General features: G+C 35.0%; 1 protein-coding gene across 11 annotated transcripts in view; it reads left to right on the top strand.

Moving 5' to 3' along the window:
* Positions 1–10,350, top strand: part of KCNC2 (potassium voltage-gated channel subfamily C member 2) — a 210,580-nt gene extending 200,230 nt beyond the window's left edge. For 3 of the 11 annotated variants that reach the window (XM_036457765.2, XM_045588263.1, XM_036457766.2), the window contains exons 4-5: positions 1,951–2,115; positions 7,238–10,350. In XM_036457765.2, the coding sequence (XP_036313658.1) occupies positions 1,951–2,115; positions 7,238–7,374 (302 nt within the window). In that variant the 3' untranslated portion in view covers positions 7,375–10,350. Of the gene's footprint in view, positions 1–142; positions 486–1,950; positions 2,116–7,237 lie in introns of those variants that run through there. The other 8 variants (XM_036457769.2, XM_045588265.1, XM_036457770.2 and 5 more) reach the window with 8 other exon arrangements.
* The last annotated feature ends 8,059 nt before the right edge of the window (positions 10,351–18,409 follow it).

Genomic DNA, 18,409 nt, shown 5'->3' with positions numbered 1-18,409 from the left:
TATTTTCTTTTGCCTGTGTGTTGCTTTTGTGCCAATGTTTTTGTTTCCCTGCATGATGTGATGGTATGATATTGGCCATTTTCCATCCTTCATCCTCAAAATGTTGTTCTCCCTATCATTTGGCTTGGTGTGTTTGTCTCAGCTTCATCTCTGCCACATGGGGCCATGCATCTCACCCTAATTCACAAGAAACAGTTACCTGAGAGGAATGGATGTTTACATTTCAAAGGCCTAAACATCAAAGAAGTGATATGGAAGGTAGCCCTTTGGATAACGAAGGTCTTCCCTAATAATATTCTGGAGAATTGATTACATTTTTATTATTACTTAATTAGGTAGGGTATTCAACTTAATCCCATTGGATTGAGCAAGGTGTTATATAATCAATTTATCATTATTCTGGGAATAGATGATGTGCTTTGGCTCAGCAATGGCAAACATTGAATTTCTCTGTGGATTTCCTTTTTTATCCACAGAAACCATCTTTGGCAAGCATATAGAAGTAAACAAAATTTTCAATGGCATTTAGAGACATTTATCTCATTCCACTATGTTCAAAACTATTTTGCTACTTTAAATTAGAGAACCTGGTCACAATGCAGTAGGTTCTCTCCCTTACCACAACTGAATATTGGATGACTTACTGCCAGACATTAGCTGAACCACTACTCATCTCCATTGCCAGAGATAATCTAGAGAAGACTGATAAGAATGACTGTCAGTTGATATTCAGTTTGCTAAAGTGATCATTAGTAGTATCATCTCTAGTCTATTGTCTGGTACAGATAAAATATTTTGTAGATTAAACAACTTAATTGCCTATGATGAAAATTAAAAATATATATAACATTCACTATAAATTATGTATATGTAATTTTTTATTGTAAATTTTTTTATGATAATCCCATGTGAGTAATATTGCATATTTAGAAATACCAACAAATAAACAAAACAAGCAAGTAAATAAACAAAAAAGCCAGGTGACATTTTCATGTTTCCTTCTTAGCTTCTAGAAATTTTTTATGGAGTAAATAGAGGAAAAATGTGGTTGGAGCTAAACTACCTTTTAAAGATTTTATTCACAGTCCTCTGTTGTTTTTTTTTTGTTTTTTTTTTATAAGTAAATTGTTCTGTAAATTCTGTCAATATATACCTGAAAACTGCTAGGCCAAGAATGTCTTTACGAAAGGTGGAGTTTAGTTGGTGTTGCAGGTCTCACACTGTTCTCACAGTACCTGTGTCTTATGAAGAACATGGGTAAAGAGGACACACCCTCAGCCTAGAGTAAACATTGTTATAACAGGCTGGTATCCAGGCCGATAGATTGTGACCATCTTTAGCAAATATACAGAAGTAAGCAAAGTTTCTAAGGGCATTTGGAGAAGTTTATCTCATTCCATTATATTTAAAACTATTTTATCACTTCAAACTAGAGAACGTGGTTATAAGTTTGTTAGCTTTGGAATTATTTTTATTAAGATTTTGGGGGGAAATTACACTTAGAAAACAATGAAAGTGTGTGTCTTCAAGAGCTGCAAAGCCATATATTTTCTTAGTTTTTCCTTAATAGGCTCCACTTAAAAAAAAGATCCCTTTCACAGTAACTAGATAGCATGTCAAAAAATGTAAGATATTAATGTGTGTGCTACTTCACCATTACACTCATTTTTAATTCATCTGAGTTTTGTGAAAGTAAATTTCTTAATAGATAGAATCCAAAGTGGAATTAATACTTCTCAAAGAACATTTATTTTTCTTTCAACACATTTCCATTATGCTCCATGTAAATTTTTGTGGTGAGTGATGACAATCCTTTTCTTATCATGATGTGATTATTCTGTTTTGTATATCAAACGACTGTACTATGGACATCCAGTGTAAACTCTCTGTACTGTCTGTCTCATTCCCTCATCTATCACTGTCTGTCAATGGGCATGGTGCTGTGACCAGTGCTATCAGGTGATGACAGTTCGGGACGTGAGTCGCCATTATCACCCCCCGAAAGGCTCCCTATCAGACGCTCTAGTACCAGAGACAAAAACAGAAGAGGGGAAACGTGTTTCCTACTGACGACAGGGGATTACACGTGCACTTCTGATGGAGGGATCAGGAAAGGTAGGCTTGCATTTCATCAGATCCTCACAGGTGACTTAGAAATTAAGCGCTGCAAAATACCAAGAGTGTTGCCAAATTCCCTTCCATCATTTTCTAAGAAAATTACACATAGCACTCTTTATCATTCCTCATCACAGCTTTTCTCATTACAAACATTTAAAAATATTTATCATAGCAGTCTACTTGGCTGTCATATCTGAAAGGAATGTCTTCTTTCTTTTCTTCACTTCTTTTTCCCTTTTTTGGTTTTCCATGTGTCTATGGGAAGAAAATTGTAATGGAATATTTAAAAACTATATGAAATTATATGAATATGACACGCATTTTATTATTTTAATATAAGTCACTCATTAGTCTTTTTAAAAGTTCTTTTCTCTTACAACAATAATACTCACTAATTGGCAATATGCATATATTTGATAAGTAATTTATAAATATAACACAATAATAAGCCTTTTTTTTCCTCAAGGAAAAGCATTAACATACTCTAGTTAAGTGTTTTTTCCAACATTTGGACTTCTTTTGCTCTGATTTAGCTGAGTGAAAGAAGATTGAAAAGGGACAAGATCCTTCGCCCTACAGAACAGTATACCCAATCACTTGAAAGGCTATTTATGTACTTGTAAAACATGGCTACATAATTTCTCTTTAGGGCAATAGTAATAATTTTAAGTTTATTACTAATTTTCAATCCAAACTGAAAGTGCCCGGCACATAGAAGATATGTGGAATGGATACATTTTGTTGGGAAGGCATCTTGACTAAGGAATATAACAGAATTCTGAGACTGCACTCCATCACGTGGTTCTGCTTTCCTAGATAGGGCTACTTTGACCATCTCCTAGGTGCTGGTTTTTGTTTTTGTTTTGAACAAACTTTACAGAAAAAAGGACAGCTGAGCCCTATCTGGGTTGGCTCAGTGGATAGAGTGTCAGCCTGTGGAATAAAAGTTCCTGGGTTCGATTTCAAGGGCACTTACTATAGTTGCAGGCTCCTCCCCCGCCATGCAAGAGGCAACCCATGGATGTGTTTCTCTCACATCAATGATTCTTTCTGTCTTTCTTTCTCTCTTCCATTCTCTCTAAAAGATCAATGGAAAAATATCCTTAGGTGAGGATTAAAAACAACAACAAAAAAATGACAGCTGAGCCTTTTTTCTCCTCCTTAAGAAATAGTTTTGTGACACTACCCATCCTTTACAAAGTGACGGTATGCTCTTTATTGCCTCCTCCTTTGGTGGTCCAAGTTACCTTATTACCATGATGATTTTCTGTTTATTGACAGAATGGAGAAAGAACTATAATAATTTCTTATTCAGTGGACTTAATTTAAATAAAAGCCATTCCAAAACTTTCATATTCATGCAAATGAATTTTAAAAAATACTGTGCTCTTTGCTATTCATTGCAGTTTCTCCCTATTGAATATGTTACCATGTTAGGCTCATATTTATTTTGTGATGCCCTGTTTCTTTGAAATACCTCATTACCCATGCTGTACATCTGTTTCGTTTCTTCTGAATACTTTACATCGTCCTGTCTTCATGCCTTTGAGTTTCAGAAGACCAAGCGTTCTTCTTTTGTCTCTTCAGTAGGCAATATTTTAAATCTTTGTTCATTTCAATTATTTCCATTCTCTGCATCTATTCCTTTCACCAAAATGTATTTCAGGTATGTGAATATGTTTTATCATTTGCTATTTCACCTGTAAATATTATGTTAGAACAATTTTTAAGTATTTTATAAAGATAGTTCATACTTGAGCAAAATATGTACATACATTAAATAACCATTATAATAATATTTAACTAATAATAACTTATGTAGTACATAATATTTTAAGTACATTACATATTTTAATTCACTACATATGTATATATTTGTATATATTTATATGTAAGTATTTATATATAATATGTGGTTAAATTTACATACATTTTTGAGCATATTCTATAATGTATCAATGCTTTGTTTATACTGAGGTTACATGTTTAAGAACTTACAAGTTTTTTCTTCATGTTAGACAATATTTTTAATTTTAAACTGTCAAAGATCACATATAAAAAACTTTGCAAATTATAAAGCACTGTGTAAAAGATTTTTCTTTTAAAATGGTAAGTTTCATGAGCAAAACAATTAATAAGATATTTCGTTTGTATGGAAAAGTTATACATACAATTTTATTTCACAAAATACAAATTTTCTATCAGTGAAAACAGTTTTGTAAATTCATCTATGAGCTATTTATTTTCTGTCATTTCTTACCATAGTCACCTTTCTTTTTCATTCTTGGTTAATTCTTTTGCAGCTTTGTGTTTTTCATCTAGGTCTGGTAGCATTTTTGGCTAACTTCATTTAATATTCTCTTGGTGTGTTGTCATGTCTATCAGGAATTCATTTTTTCTTCTATTTTCTTTTATGTAGATTATAGATTAATCCTCGTAATCACACTCAGGCATTTATTTCCTATATTATACCATTGTTTAAACCTTTTAAATTGGTCTCTCTACTGTGATGATTTTAGAGTTCTGAAAATTCTCTCCTATATAGATAAAAAAATTTGGATTCCCATTGAACTTTTTCTGTGGACAAATATAAATATAGATGGGCATACATGAAGAAAACTTATAGATTCCCTAAAAAAGTAAACTCTCAGTACTTAGAAACTATGGTTTTTTTTATGCAGTAATTTTTAGAAAATCACATTATAAAAACAAAGACATACACATTGATAGAAAATGTATTGATAGAAAATATATAGAAAATGTATAGGGAGATTCAATATTGCCTCTAATATATGCCTGATCTTAAGAACTATATAAAATGAACATAATGCATTTAGAAGTTAGTTCAAATTAACATTCCATTCAATAAAAGTTTGATTGAGAAAATTTTTATGTCAAATTTTCTAATAAAAAATTAATCTGCATAATTAAGACAGCAAATTTATATGGATATCTTATAATTTTACTAATGAAATACTTGTTACTAAATTAGAATGGAAGCCTTTTAAAATGAACTTGAAATTATAGTTATTAAAAATAAAAGAATTTATAAACAAAATAGGTAATATTTATGTTAAAACTATAATTCATAAAAAATAATTAAACATTTAGAATGGCAGCCAAGATTTATGTATAACTATCTTGATTAATATAAAAGTTTCAAACAGATTTTTACATTTTTGGAGGTCCTGTAGGGAGTGTGGAGATTTGGGGGATAAGATATAAATTTTTATATGGATGATTTATAAGTATTAGCAATCCCTTTAGTTCATGCATATTTGCAAGTTTGCTTTTAATCAAACCCAGTCAATATTTATGGTGAAATTTATATTTTCAGGTGACACAGTCAATTAGGAAAAATTATTCTTTCTGAGATTTCCAAAGTTATATATTCATTTTACCAAGAGCAAAAATTAATAGCCCTGTAGGCACATGAGGGTCCCGATGTAAGGATAAATGACCTGGAATTCTTTTTTAATTATTTAAGACACCTTCCCATTAACTCTTCTGTCATTCACCAGAGTTTTATAGCTCCCATGTTTTATAGCCCAGAATACTAACAAAATATATTGACACATAACTCTCTCATTAGCAGAAATTATTTCCTGGAGAACTTTAGTACAGTTAATAGATGGCATACATTTCCATCTACAACATACCAAAGAAGACACCGAGTCTGCTGAAAATGTATATGTGAATGTGAGGAAGGGATTCCTCTCCCGTCCAGTTAGCTGTTGCCCTGCAGCGGAGCTGATATTGCACTCCCTATCCACATCTGTCTTGGACATTTGCAAATCATATCATCACTAAATCAGTCCCCTCTCTTCCAGTGAAAGACAGAGAGAGAGCAGTACTTTCCTTCCCATTAGTTCTATGAAAATATACAATTAAGGAAAGAAGTAGCTAAAAGGAAAACAACAGATCTACTTTCTATAGAGTCATCATGTATACCCAAGCTAATCAGGAGTGAACCCTAAGTCTAAGGGAGGCAAATAAGCTCACTGGAATTGTATCTATACGCTCAGCTTTGGAAATTTTATTTTCCTGTTATGCAACACTTCTTCAATGGAGCTGTCAGAATATTTCTTTTCTAAGATGTGGATATAATATGACTACTTTTTCAGTCAACAGTTGCTCTGCTTTTAATATAATTCAGTTCTAACTTTACACTAGGTATGCCTTACCTCATTTAACTACCTTTAATCTTTTATAATAAACAGTACTATGATTTTGAAGTTCTTCCACCTCGATGGGTGTTTCTTTTTCTAAATTATATTTTATTTATTTATTTATTTATTATTTATTTATTTATTTATGTTGATGGGGTGCTTCTTGAGTAGCATAGATGAAATACTGTGTTGAAGCTTGTGACAACATTTTATTCTATGACTATCATGAACAAAAGGTCAACATGCAACATAATATAAAGAAAAGGTGAATTGAATTCAAATTATTCTTAAGTCCTAGTGGGGGAGTCAGATGAAAACAGCATAACTTTAACTCACTGAAATTATGACTCAACTTCTATTTCATCCATTTTATTTTTTCTTGAAAAGATTCGATATTGGCATTCATTCTACACCATGTAGATAATGGCATCAAATGTCATTATTTGAGAATCATTTATTATTATTATTATTATTTAACTCCATAAAGCTGGAAGATTTAATATGCTATAAAAAGACTTGTCCGTTTAAAGTTAAACATTCTTTGGTAGCTTAGTAAATACTAAAAAATAAAAGAAAAACCATAGCCCATTTTCCCCCCAGAAACATATTCTGATAATAATAGTCAATGTATATTTTACTTAAGTTGCTTTGCCTAATTCTGAAAGAGTTCTGGATATGCCAAAATTGCATCAATACAAAGTATAATTTGGAAAGAACAATTTTTGAAATATTGTAACTAATTTTTGATAGCTGGCTTACTCTTTTGGGAATGACAGCTACTGTGAACTTCAGGATTTTTTTTACAGTTAAAAACTGTCTCAATATTGAATTCTTTGTAAGCAAATTCTTTTTTTAGTTCAAAAGTAGCACATTTGATTATTCTGTGTGGTATTGTCTGTGTCTATTTTCTGTTTGAATTCAACTGATGTCTGTGCCTTTTTTCATAAAAGGATATGAAAAATCTCGAAGCTTAAACAACATAGCGGGCTTGGCAGGCAATGCTCTGAGGCTTTCTCCAGTAACATCACCCTACAACTCTCCTTGTCCTCTGAGGCGTTCTCGATCTCCCATCCCATCTATCTTGTAAACCAAACTGCACCAGCCGGCTAAATTGTATTACTTCAAGTACTGTCTACTCTATAATGGAAATAATTAAACATAGGATTACTCCAGCCTCCATTAATACAGTACAAATCTGCATGATGTTATTTGAAGTCAGAAAATGCCGTGTGGGTAGCTAACAAATCTCATCCTGGTTTTAAAGAGCATCTAAAGTAATGGTACTATGTCTCCATGTTAATTGCCCTGATCTCCTTTCACAATCAAAGAACAGGTAGTATTACATACTGGCCAGTACACTAATACACAAACATATTTTCAGGGAGATATATTTAAAACAGTGTGCTTCCATATGTCAACCACTTCACTGGACCTTCATTTCCTTGACTCTCTCAACCATTCTGAAGATGTCTGGGATCCTGTCTTGCTTGCATACAACATGACTTTGGTCAGCTCATTTGCATGGACCATCTTGTCTCTGTCACCTGAAAGCAATATCACAGAGTTCAGAGATCATGGATGGCTCGGGATATGTGTACTTGCATCACACCATCCCGCTGATATGGAACTGGTTGACTGTTCTGCATGTTGAATGGTGGGGCAGGGAGGGCAAGTTTCTCTCTCTCTGACATTTTTTATTCTGTGAAAGAAATATGTGTCTTAAGTAGCTTAATTTCTTGATTGATTTACCTGTCTTCAAAAATTATGTATTGGAGTTCTGAATGTCTCTGGTTGTTTGCACACAGATAACTACAAAGAGGTTGTCATTACTGGTTACACGCAAGCCGAGGCCAGATCCCTGACTTAATGGCTTGGGGAAGGCACAAAACAATGAGAGACAGGTAACTGCCAGCCAGGCTTGCATTGTTTAAACAGGAATCACTGCTTGATACAAGAGTCATTTTTATTTAAAAACCTCACAATTTGTCATCATTTTCAGAGGCAGAGTGCCAAATATTTCCCAAAGCTCTCATGTCTTCTTCTTTTTTTTTATTTTTTACCTCCTTCCTTTATTTTTATTTATTAATTTATGTGCAAACATCAAAGAGCATTGTTGTTCACAGATGGCTTTCCTGACTAGCCTTAGGTTTCTGACTTGCAAGATAATCAGACTTCAGTCAATGCTTAATGGAGTGCTTTGTCCTGAATGTTGTTCTGTCTGTCTGTCTTAGCTCCCTGTCTTAACCGTATATGTCATCTGTCTCCATAAAGCACAGAAATGCCTGATAAGGTGTTCATGATCTTAGTCCTGGGTCTCCTCTCCTGCCCCTTGCCTTTTTGCTACTTGAAACAGCTTCTCTGCTTCATGTGTAAATTAAGGATGCCCTGTAGACTAAGTTAATCAGTACTGTGAACCTTCCTGAAAAGCAGGAATTAGGCAGAGGCAGTGTCACCGTTGCGTTTGGTTGCCTGCTGCGGTGTCCACTCCTGCTACCAGCATTCATCTCTACATTTCAGTGAAACCCTAGGGAGTCTTACTTCAGTCCAAGTGGAAGAACTTCTGTCTCCACATCCCCATGAATGCAGAAGTAATAGTGTGCCTGGCGAATTGGGTGTGTGAGGGAAGAAAAATGCCATAATATATACTTAGGGATAAACAGTATTTTTAAGGCATTCAAGATCATTGAGATGATTGTTGATTAATTTCTAATTCTTATGTTTATTTTTTGTTAGGAGGACAATTATCACTTTTATTCTTGGCCACGTAACTTGTATTACTCTATATCCCCAAGTCCTAGAGCATGACCTGCATGTCAGAGATCTTGTACAGCAATGTATTTACCCAGACATACACATCTGATATTTAGAGATTCAGTGATCCTCTTGATAACACCACACATAGAAAGCTATAATTGCACACAGCTTTATGGTAAAGGAATTCATATGCTGTCTGGTGCTGCTGTTATTGACTGCAGTGTTGCACAGAATTTATCATGGATTTTTGACTGATGAAAAGGGGACAGTGGAATTTAGCCATAGCAAGAACTCTGCTGGAAACAGACTTCTGCTGTTGAATGTGTCCTGAGGTAAGCCGATTGCACTTGGAAGATGTCCCGGCGTCTTCATGAAGCACTTAAAGCTCATAAGAGAACTGTGGCTGGAACTCATCTGGTGCTCCCCATAGGAGTGGTCTGCTGTGGACTGGCCTGTGTCAGTGAAACAACTGTAAATACCAACATGTGCGCATGGGTCAATTGTGCTTGGCCATCTCACATCAAAGGAAGCCAAATTCATCATCCACATCTCTGAAGCTTCCAGTAAGGCCCAGACCTCTGTGTATGACCCTTCATGGGCCCGCAGTAGATTGTGCTGTGAATCATTCAAGACAGTGATTTTGGTGTAGTATCCATCTGTCTTAATTTCCTTTATTTCTCCTTTTCGGTTGGATCCATGAACATGGACTGTATCATTTTCTTATAAACAACTTGTGTTATCAGCTTGTCATACTACGTTGTGAAATTTTCAGTGCCTATTTATCAAAACTGACCTGTTTTTAGTCATGTATTTATTTAACTTTGGAAAATTGCTATGACAAAAACACACACACAACATTATCCATAGTCTTTTGTCATTGTTACCTCAATTAAAAAAAACTATAGAAAAATTCTGGCAATGAGAGTATTTTTTTACTAAATGATCAAGGAGCAATGTTGGTATATAGTACAATATTAATTAAATTATATCCTAAAATGTATATTTTGCATAAAAGAGATATTCTTCAATCAATTACTTTTTTGTGAGTTTTGTGACAAAGCTTGTACTTGTCTTTAAAACTGTTGTTGCTGAAACTGTATTATTCTTCTTCTTCTTGCTTAATTGATATTTCTAGAATCTATTAGTTCCCCTGGGATTCTGAATATAATATATAACATAGTTATGAACCTCTGTATTGTGGACCTTTTGTGAGCATTTCGAGGTGCATGCACAACCTTGGTGATAACCACAAAAATGTAACTAACTGAAATGCACAATAAAAGGCAAATAAGTTGGGGAAAAGCTTGAATCTCATCTGATTTAATTATTCATATTCTTCTCTTTGTTTTGAAGTTTTCAACAGGCTTTATTATTTTTATGCTTCATGGTACCAAACAAGACGCTCACACATAAGAAAGAAATTGGGGTGAAAGGATTTATAAATATACATAACTCGCTTTCATTCAATTCTCAAGCACATAAGCCAGTGTTTTTCTCTTGTAAGTGCTTTATCTATCTAAATTTTCTTATAACTTGAGATAGCCAAATTATGAATTACTATGGTGTTTGATATGAATATGGCATTTTATGATTAATACTGTATTTTCACTTACACTTTCCAACTTAATCATCACAGTTCTGAAATGAGAAACCATTTGCTTTTATTAATGATTAAATGGAAGATCAGAGAGACAGAACTGTTCAGTTATATTTTTCCCACAAATCATCTTCCCTGGTACAACCTCTCATAGTTGAAATATTTATTGAGCCTTTAGTTGTAAACACCTAACATCACAAGATAACTTCTGTCTCACACTGGGTGCGGACCTCAGTTTCTGCAGCACACCACATGTATCTGGCATTTTGCTTACATTGTGGGGTTACATGCCTATTTACTCTGTAACATTCTATGAAAGCATAGGATTAGGGAAGGTAAAATTAAAAAGAGAAACCAGGTTGGAGAATTTAACATTTCCTCATTCTGCATCAACAGAATCTTTTCTGTATCTAAAAATGCTGTGTTTATTTAAAAAAAAACTGAGCTCAGAAAAATGGTATATGTCTAAATATAATTACCAATAATATGTTTTTATTGATGGTGTCAGAATGTAGGATTTACTGTAAAAAGAAAAAATTATGTATGGGGTTACATAATACATTTTAATAGATGATAATTGCCATCAGATTTTTATTTAAAAATAAATTAAATAATTATAAATGAAAAGTTAAGACATTCACTTTATTTTTGAAATAAATCATAAGACTGACTAATGAAATAGCAATAGAGAACTTCTTCTTGGAAAGAGACAATGAATATATTAAAGTGCAATGTTACTAAGCAGGAACTCTAAAGAATTTATAACGTGCTTAAAGACATTTACAGCTAAGTGAATCTATTAAAATCCCTAGTAGTTTATAATAATTAAAATAGGTGGTTTAAAATGTTTTTTCTTATTGAAAAAGAATTAAATCCTTCCAATTTCCCTTGCCAAAATTTAATTAATTGTTTAAATAATTGAACATTATTAAACAATAGATATATGTATACTAGTGGCCTAGTGCATGAAATTTGTGCACAAGAGGGGACATGTCCCTTAGCTAGGCCTGCACCCTCTCCAATCTGGGACCCCTCTGAGAATGTTCGACTGCCAGTATAGGCCTGTGGGATCAGGCCAAAGTCAGCAATCGGACATCCCTTTCACAATCTGGGACCTCTGGCTCCTACCTCTCACCTGCCTGCCTGCCTGATCACCCCTAATGACTCTGCCTGCTGTCCTGTTTACCACCTACTGCCCTCCCTACCAGTCTTCTTTCCCCCAGTGCCCTCCCCTCCTGGCCTGATCACCCCTAACCACCTCTGCCTTGTCCCTGCTGCCATGGCTGTTTGGAAGGATGTCTGGAAAATTTTCTGGAAAGTCTCTCAGTATAATTACCATATTATCCTTTTATTAGTATAGACAGAGACCTGATCCATGGGTGGGGGCCACCTGAAGGGGGTTCTGGATCAGGGTGGGAGTCCCCTTATAGGGTGGGGCTTGCCTGAGTGAGGGGCTTGAGGCAGTTTGCAGACCGGCCACACCTCCATTGAGGTGGGGTTCCCCATTGGAGGGCATGGATAGCCTGGGCAAGGGGCTGATGACTGTTTTCAGGCTGGCCACACACCCTTTGGGTGGGGGTACCTGTTGGGGAGTGTGGCTGGCCTGGGTGAGGAGCTAAGAGCTATTTGGGGATGGTTTGCAGGTCTACCAAGTCCCGCTTTGTCTGAAAGGAAGTCTGAAGGTCTTAGCATATTACTCTTTTATTAGTGTAGATGATAATTTTCTCTAAGAGGTGTTCAATATTATTAACATTGATCCTAAATTTTATAATTTCGTGTTCTCCCTTAAACTGTTCTATTTTTTCTGCTTTGAGGCTATTCTATTTTTATTATTGTATGAAATTAAATAATTTAATTGAATTAATACATCATTTTGTTTTTATTTATCACACTGTCATGTCAAAGTGGTGGACCACTTACTATGCATTTTAAACATTAAGATCTTCAAAGACTATGGTAACTTCCATCTATAATCTCAGGCAACCTAATATTTTTTTTTCTTAAGTTAACTATACTTATGAGAGCATTTTGAGATCACAGCAAAATTGAGCAGAAAGTACAGAATTCCCATCTGCCCTTTTCCCCTCCCCACACAAACTTTCCCCACTATTAGTTTCCCAAACCACGGTGATATATCTGTTACATCCATGAATTTACAAAGACACATCATTATCATCAAAAGTCTTTAGTTTACATTCAGAATTACTCTTAATGTCCTACATCCTAAGGATTTAGGTAAGTGTATAATGAAATGTATCCAACACTGTAATATCATATAGAATATCTGCACTGCCCTAAAAATTGTATTTCACTTATTCATCCCTCCCTTCCCTTTAACCCTTGGATCCATTAATCTTTTTATTGTTTCCACGATTTTATCTTTTCCAGAATGTTACATACTTGGAATCATACAGTAGTTTTTTTCAAATTGGCTTATTTCACTTAATAATGTACATTTAAGATTTCTATGTGACTTTCATGGCCTCATTGCTCATTTCTTTTTAGTGCTGGATAATCCAGTTTATCCAGTCACCTACTGAAAAACAATTTTGTTGCTTCCCACTTTTGACAATCATGAATAAAGTTGGTTAAACATTCATGTGATGACTTTATTCATGTTATTATCATATTAATATCATGTATCTTGGCAATGATTGTTTATTAATGGTCTGTTTAAGTTCAAAATATAGAAATTGGATTAAATTGAACCATAATAGATTTTATAAATACCATGACCTTATAGGTTAGTTACTCACTTACTAGTCAAGCATCTTTATTAGGAAAATCTTTTTATTTTATTTTATTTGGAAAACAAATTTGATGTACCATTGTTTGTAAAATAGTGTGAATGTATTGTCAAGTGTAGAGCTTGTATCTTAATTTTTCAGTGTATTTTCATAATAAAAAAATGAGACAAGGATATTCCATGTAATTCAAAATCAAGTAATTTATTCAAGGGGGGGGGCATTTTTTGATCTTTGTTAAATTTAAGGTAACCGTTAAGAAATTTTCCCTTTAAGTCAGAAAGAGAGATTATCACACCAAAATGATTAAAATATTTTGGCATTCGTGAAAATGTTACATCTCTCTTAGAAGTAGTGAAGTTACATAAAATAGCTAGAAATAATACCAATATGTAAAGGGTTCTTAATATAATTTGAATATGGCAGTTCCTGAAGCCTTTCCTTAATTAGTGGCCTCAGGGATTTTATTTCCTTTTGAGATCCTTTAGCAAGTATCTAAAATGTTATGTAAATTCTGTACTTTCTTAAAAGCCAAGAGAAAGCTATATTATAGAGAAATTTAACCCAATGATCAAAAACAAAACTAAACAAGAGTAGATAGAGGGGGAAAATAGCAATGGAAAAAAATAAAATGAAGATTTATAAAAGAAAAAAATAAACAAAACAAGAAGAAAGCAAACCAAATTTGCAACTTTATTGCCCGGGATTAAGAAGCCAGGACCTAAGAACAGACCATATATATCTGTGTGTGTGCGTGTGTGTGTGTGTGTGTGTATGTATATGTATGTATGTGTGTGTGTGTATATATATATATATATATATATATATATATATATATTTTTTTTTTTTTTTTTTTCTTGAGGGCTCACATTTTATCAATAACTCCATCTCTCTGAAAACAAAAGCACTAGTTTAAATGCCCTACATGCTGTCTCTGATCCCACTGGATGCCGGCAGGAAGTCTAAAATCTGCAGGCATTCTGGCTGGCTGGCTGGTAAAACCTCCAAAATCTAAGATAATAATGATGAAAATACACACTCACACACACAGCTGGATATACAGAAAGAAAAAAAAAAGAGATACAAGAAAAGTCAAAGTAAAGCTGCAAAAACTGAATGTTGCCTGAAGCAAGGTCTTGTAGTGTGAAAGAAACAAAAAGACAAGTTACAGGTAAAGAAGTAATTCTATAATTCTGCTTCATAAATGTTAGAATAAATTTTGCATAAAAGGACCAGACTTTATTTTCACTGGAGACCTTGAAAAGTTTGCATGGCATAACATAGGTAAGAGAAGAGACCACCAATTTTCAGATTCCATAGTGAAGAATGAATTCACACAACTTTTATCTTAGATGTTTTATAAATTTTTTTTCTTTCAGTTTTGAAAAAGAAATATCCTTTATTTATTTATTAATATTATGGTTAAATGTTTTTAGAGTCAACTAATGACTGTCAAAATATATAATGTCACAATGTCACAGCTTTATTCCATTTTGATTTGTAAAAAAGTGTACTTGTGAAAGTTTTTGGTTTCTTATCTATAATAATAAAAATGTAATATGCTATTAATAATTAGAACGGACAGCCAAATAATCTTCCGGATATCATTTTGGATATCCTTCCAAAAGAAGCTGCCACAGCGGGGGCTGAGGCAGAGGGGGTTAGGATTGATCAGGCAGGCAGGTGAGCAGTTAGGGGTGATCAGGCAGGCTGGTGAGTGGTTAGGAGCAATGAGGCAGGCAGGAAGAGTGGTTAGGGATAATGAAGCAGGCAGGCAAGTGGTAAGGAGCCAGCGGTGATTGTGAGAGGAATATCCGACTGTCTGATGGGCAGTTGGACATCCCCAAAGGGATTCTGGATTGTGAAAGGGTGCAGGCCAGACTGAGGAACATCCCTCACTGCAGAAATTTCATGCACTGGGCCTCTAGTTTATTATAAGAGCATAACTAATGACAGAATACTGAGAACATACTGCCTTTTGATGTAAAACTTTTTAATGGGGCTCAACTAGCATGGCTCAGTGGTTGCACATCTACCTATAAATCAGGAATCATGGTTCAATTCACAGTCAGTGCACATGCCCAGGTGCCTGCAGTAGGCAGCTGCTCAATGAGTTTGTCATCATTGATGTGTCTCTCTCCCTCTCTCTCTCTCTCTCTCTCTCTCTCTCTCTCTCTCTCTCTCTCCCTTCTTCTCTGAAATAAAAATATCTATATATATTTTTTAAAAAACCTTTTTAATGGGACCAATGAGAGTCCTAGGATAAATATTATAATAAGATTTATTTTCCAAAATTTATTTTTTGTAGTTTAAATCTATCCACTTATGTTTTATTTATTTTTTAAACATATTTTATTGATTTTTTACAGAGAGGAAGAGAGAGGGATAGAGAGTTAGAAACATTGGTGATAGAGAATCATCAATCAGCTGCCTCCTCTGCACACCCCCTACCGGGGATGTGCCCACAACCAAGGTACATGCCCTTGACCGGAATCGAACCCAGGACCTTTCAGTCTGCAGGCTGACACTCTAACCACTGAGCCAAACCTGTTTCGGCTTTCCACTCATGTTTTTAGACCTGATAATTTTGTACATAACAACCATAACACAGAGTGTCAAAATGTTAAGGTAGAAGAAGACTGTTTGCTTTTAAAAGCAGCATTTCTTGGCACTAAATGTCCATGTACTGACACGCAATTTGTTGGACATGAGGAATAAAAGACACATAGAATTAATACTTAGAAGACCTTCACTGACATGTGAAACTAAAGAACGACAGGCAGACATTTCTGTAGCCTCACACCATCAAATTATCCTTGCCTAAACATACTCAGTTAAATATGAGGCTGTTTCTTATATTAAACACTAGAGGCCTGATGCACAAAATTCGTGCAAGGGGTTTGGCCCTTGCAACTATAATGGCTGCCTCTTCTCTCACAGGCCCAGCTTCGTCCAGAAGGATATTGGAAGGTCGTTCAGCTGTTCAGTCTAATTAGCATATTACGCTTTTATTATTACAGATGAGGTTAAATATTACCTGAAGAAATATTGAACTACCAATTGGTAGTTATGACCAACATGCCTTAATATTCACCTCAACGCTATTCAACTTTACATGTTTCTTCCTGACTCCCCTTGTCTTAGAGCACTTACTTTTAAAAACTGCTATGGAAAGACTGGAATCTCAGAGGGAAGGCTGGGGTGGGTCAGTGGATGGGTAGGAGAGTTCAATCAAAGAACTTGCATGTGTATGCATAACCCATGGACACAGACAATAGTGTGGTGAAGGCCTGGGGAGAGAAGGGCCCAGAGGTGGGCAAGAAGAAGTCATTGGGGGATAAAAGCGGACATATGTAATACTTTCAACAATTAAAAAACAAAACAAAAAACTGCTATAGATAATTCTTTCTCTGCCCCTTGGAAATGTAAGTCTTCTCTTAGTTCTGGCCAGTTTTACAACCCAGGAATGTCTTTCTCAAGGGCCTGAGAGCCATTCCATTGAAATGTAAAAATTACCAAAGGTAGCATCTTTATCTACCAGTTTATGGGAGGCTAGACTCCTAATGCCAATTAAATGCCAATTAGCAAAGGCATATGGCCTAATCACATTGACCAGCCTCTCCCCTCAGGACCTCCAATGCTATTCCACTAGTCACCCATCATTAAGAATTCTGCTTTTGTTGTAGCAGAGTTGAGTTCAGTCTCTCTCTCTTATTGCAACAGTCCTGAATAAAATCTTTTTTGGCCTGTTTGGTACAATCTGTCTCTGGCATTTCCTTGGGAGATATTATATTGTGGCGAATCATAACAAACAGCTTTGAGGACTAATAAGGACTGGGGTAGGGTGGGGTGGAGTGGATTCCAACCTTGTTTAGTTATTTTAATTTTGAAATAGATCTTTAGAAGATTTTAATCCTATCAAAAATGTTATTTGAAAATTATTAAAAATCAGTGATTTGTTTTTCTTTTTTGAAATAGTTAATTTCTTCTTTCTGATGATTGCATTGACACAAGGCTGTATGTAAACTGATAAGTTGCAGCCATTCATCTCTTCATAGGCCACTGCCAAGGAACTTGATAGAGTGATTTGGTTAGGCCTGGCCTTTTGCTGGGCACTATCTCTCAGAGTCCCCCAGCAGACACCCCTCACCCCACTGACTGGCACAGTACCAGGCTCATGGAAGTGTCTATTTTTTTAATTTTATTGATTTTTTACAGAGAGGAAGTGAGAGGGATAAAGAGTTAGAAACATCAATGAGAGAGAAACATTGACCAGCTGCCTCCTGCACACTTCCTACTGGGGATATGCCTGCAACCAAGGTACATGCCCTTGACCGGAATTGAACCCGGGACCTCTCAGCCCACAAGGTACATGCTTTATCCATTGAGCCAAACCACTCAGGGTGGAAGAGTCTTCATGTACACTTGTTAAATTGAATTTTTCTGAAATTCACATCTCACTCTATGTTTTTTCTTAGCTGTTCATCTTTCAACATCAGAATAAAATACAAACTTTAATCTTGTCATTCAAGATATTCTATTCTTTGGCTCCTCTTTACCGTGTAGGGTCAGCTATTGTTTGGTTCTTTTGTTCAGCATCTACAGGGCCTCACAAAGTGGGATACAGCATGTATCACTGTCTCTGGATCCCTTGCTGTTCTGCCTCACCCACAGGACTGGAGCTTCTGAAACACAAATTTCTGTCTAAATTAAACCAGATTCTATAGTTACTATAATCTAAACCTCTTATATATTCCTTTAATCTTTTCAACATAGATGCCAGAGTTAATTGCCAGGACCAGAAATTCACTTTACAGATCTCCCCTGGTTTCCCCCATCCCATGCCACCAATTGGCACAGGCAGTTGTAAATAAATTTATGTAACTTATGGTAAAGAAAGTGATGTTTAGGGTCATGGCAAATTTGAGTTGGAATCTTGTTCTCAGCCTTAAACAGCTATGACTTCTGAAAAGTAATTTAAACTAAGTTTTATAGAAACCTGTAAACAAATGGTGAGAATAATACCT

Source organism: Pipistrellus kuhlii, unplaced genomic scaffold, assembly GCF_014108245.1.
Source record: "Pipistrellus kuhlii isolate mPipKuh1 unplaced genomic scaffold, mPipKuh1.p scaffold_m20_p_3, whole genome shotgun sequence".
In the NCBI taxonomy this organism is placed as follows: domain Eukaryota; kingdom Metazoa; phylum Chordata; class Mammalia; order Chiroptera; family Vespertilionidae; genus Pipistrellus; species Pipistrellus kuhlii.
This window is presented reverse-complemented; position numbering and strand designations above follow the sequence as displayed.